Source organism: Clupea harengus, chromosome 4, assembly GCF_900700415.2.
Source record: "Clupea harengus chromosome 4, Ch_v2.0.2, whole genome shotgun sequence".
Classification (NCBI taxonomy): domain Eukaryota; kingdom Metazoa; phylum Chordata; class Actinopteri; order Clupeiformes; family Clupeidae; genus Clupea; species Clupea harengus.
Genome location: NC_045155.1, coordinates 529,853 through 532,078, shown reverse-complemented (window position 1 = coordinate 532,078; position 2,226 = coordinate 529,853). Strand labels below are relative to the sequence as shown.

At 46.5% G+C, this 2,226-nt stretch overlaps 1 protein-coding gene across 1 annotated transcript in view; it reads left to right on the top strand.

Moving 5' to 3' along the window:
* The first annotated feature begins 714 nt into the window (after positions 1-714).
* LOC116220252 (39S ribosomal protein L17, mitochondrial-like) overlaps positions 715-2,226 on the top strand; it is a 1,912-nt gene continuing 400 nt past the window's right edge. The window contains 4 exon segments of the mRNA XM_031565643.2: positions 715-982; positions 985-1,130; positions 1,398-1,466; positions 1,620-2,226. The exon segment at positions 1,620-2,226 is cut by the window's right edge and continues 400 nt beyond it. Coding sequence (XP_031421503.1) covers positions 958-982; positions 985-1,130; positions 1,398-1,466; positions 1,620-1,871 — 492 coding nt within the window. The 5' untranslated portion in view covers positions 715-957 and the 3' untranslated portion in view covers positions 1,872-2,226.

Genomic DNA, 2,226 nt, shown 5'->3' with positions numbered 1-2,226 from the left:
GGCAGAAGGGCTGTGGGGCCGGCACACCAGAACGACAGAGGGGCCCATGTGCCATTTCCACCAGGTCAAAACGACCACAGGGCCTGTGTGCCAAAACGACCGCGGGGCATGTGTGCCAAAACGACCGCGGGGCCTGTGTGCCAAAATGACCGTGGGCCTGTGTGCCAAAACGACTCTGGGGTCTACGCGTGACAAGATGAAAGGCAGCAGGTTCCAACCCTGCTCCTGAGTTGCTCTGCCCCTGTGTGAGGCCTGTGCACCACAACAGCCGTGGAGTCTATGCACCCATGTGCCAGTAGCATCATGGACCAACGTGGCAAAAGGACTGGGGGCGCATGTGCCATTTCCATTGTGGGTTTGTGTGCCAAAACGACCACGTGGCCTGTGCGACATTACCACTATGGGGCCTGGCGCATGTGCACCCCTTGTTGTTGATTGGCTGGAACAGTCCAAACTACTTTGTTTTCCATTTGCATAGCCAGGACTGTGCATGAACACCGGGGTTGTTTTTTAGGGAAAGGTAGAGGAATATGAGTAGAATTTTGCTGCATTTGACAAAATGGGGTAAACATCATGGACTATGCCTTTAAATTGAAAGGCATATTACAATTGTCTGTGTCTGTCATTTATGTACACAAAGATGACGATAAATGCAAAGTTGGCTGAACGTGGGTTTACGAGACCCCACAGTCAAAGGCGGAACGATTGGAAAGGGAGCAGTCGTCCAGTCGGATCTATTATACAACCGGACAGACAATGTCAAAGAAGCCTGTGCGTGTTATGACATTAGCTTGTTAGCTAGCAAGTGTACATATCATACATCTAAGTGTTATGTTAACATTTGTAATTACACAGTAACTTGCGTCTGTCTTACTTAATGTATTAATATCCTCGAGGAAGAGTTACAGTTAAGCAGGTCCGTTCTCCAAACCAGTTAAACGTGGGCTAGCTTGGAAGATGCGACTCACTTTGCAAGCTCTGATATCCATGGCCGTGTGGCCCGTAAAATGGGTCTGGGACCCGAGTCTCGGATCAACATGCTCCGGAACATTTTGACAGGACTGGTTCGGCATGAGAGAATAGAGACCACACGGGCACGGGCAGATGAGGTCCAGTTCTACGCCGATAAAGTGAGCCTTGTCTTATGAGTATACAACATTGACGTGCTACCAAGGTGGTCCACGTTGCTTTACTTTACTAAGAGCTTAAGTTAACGTTACTATAAAGCAACTAACGTTATTTTACTTATAAAGTTAAACCAGTGTCTGGCAGTGATTGTATTATTATAGGTTGTAACGTTATCTGTGCTTTTGGAGGGAGGCAGCTTTCTACTGGTTTAATAACTTGTTGAAGTTTTGTCATGAGTCCATGTTAATAGATCTCTCTTTTCACTTCAGCTGATTGACTATGCCAAGAGAGGAGACACGGACGTAAGAGCGATGCAAATGGCCAACTTCTGGCTCACGGTATGTTAAGTGCAGCTCATTTTCCATGACTTCAATCTAGCTGTGAAGCCTGTCATAGCTTAGAGTTTGAGCTCAGCACTCTTACATTTGTAATGCATTGAGAAACTTTGGGTTGTGGTTTGATATCGTTATTTTTCCCCTCCATATTCACAGGAAAAGGATTTGCTCCCGAAGCTTTTCAAGGTCTTGGCACCCAGATTCGAGAACCAGGTCAAGGGTTACACACGCCTGGCCCGACTTCCCAACAGGGAGAACTTGGACCGGGCCTCCATGGCTGTGCTGGAGTACAAGGGTAACCCATTCCCTCCACTGTACCCAGTCAAACGGGAGAACGAACTGACTCTGATCAATCAGCTGATGAAGGGCTACAGGGAGGAGAGGGCACAGCTGAGTGGCCCACAGTGAGCCCAGAGTGGGGGCGGCACAGAGAACTGTCTGATGTCAAACTCATCAAGAGCCTTTTTTGTCTGTTTGAATTGATTTACAATGTATGTTTATGTTTTGATTTGATTTGTGAAGGTCATTAAATGAGAACAAGAAACTCATTGGCACTTACTTACTTCCTAAAGTAAAGTGTTGAAGATAAGGTCCTTTGTTATAAGTTAGGTCCACTTCCTGGATGACCCACAAGGGGGTACAATATTCAGTAGTTTAGTCACAGGCCTCCACTTTTCACTCATTCCCTAGGTGCTGAGATTAAGCAGAACAAATCCGCTTGAAAAAAAAAAAACATTGCACTTTTCACTTTCAGCTTCACAAT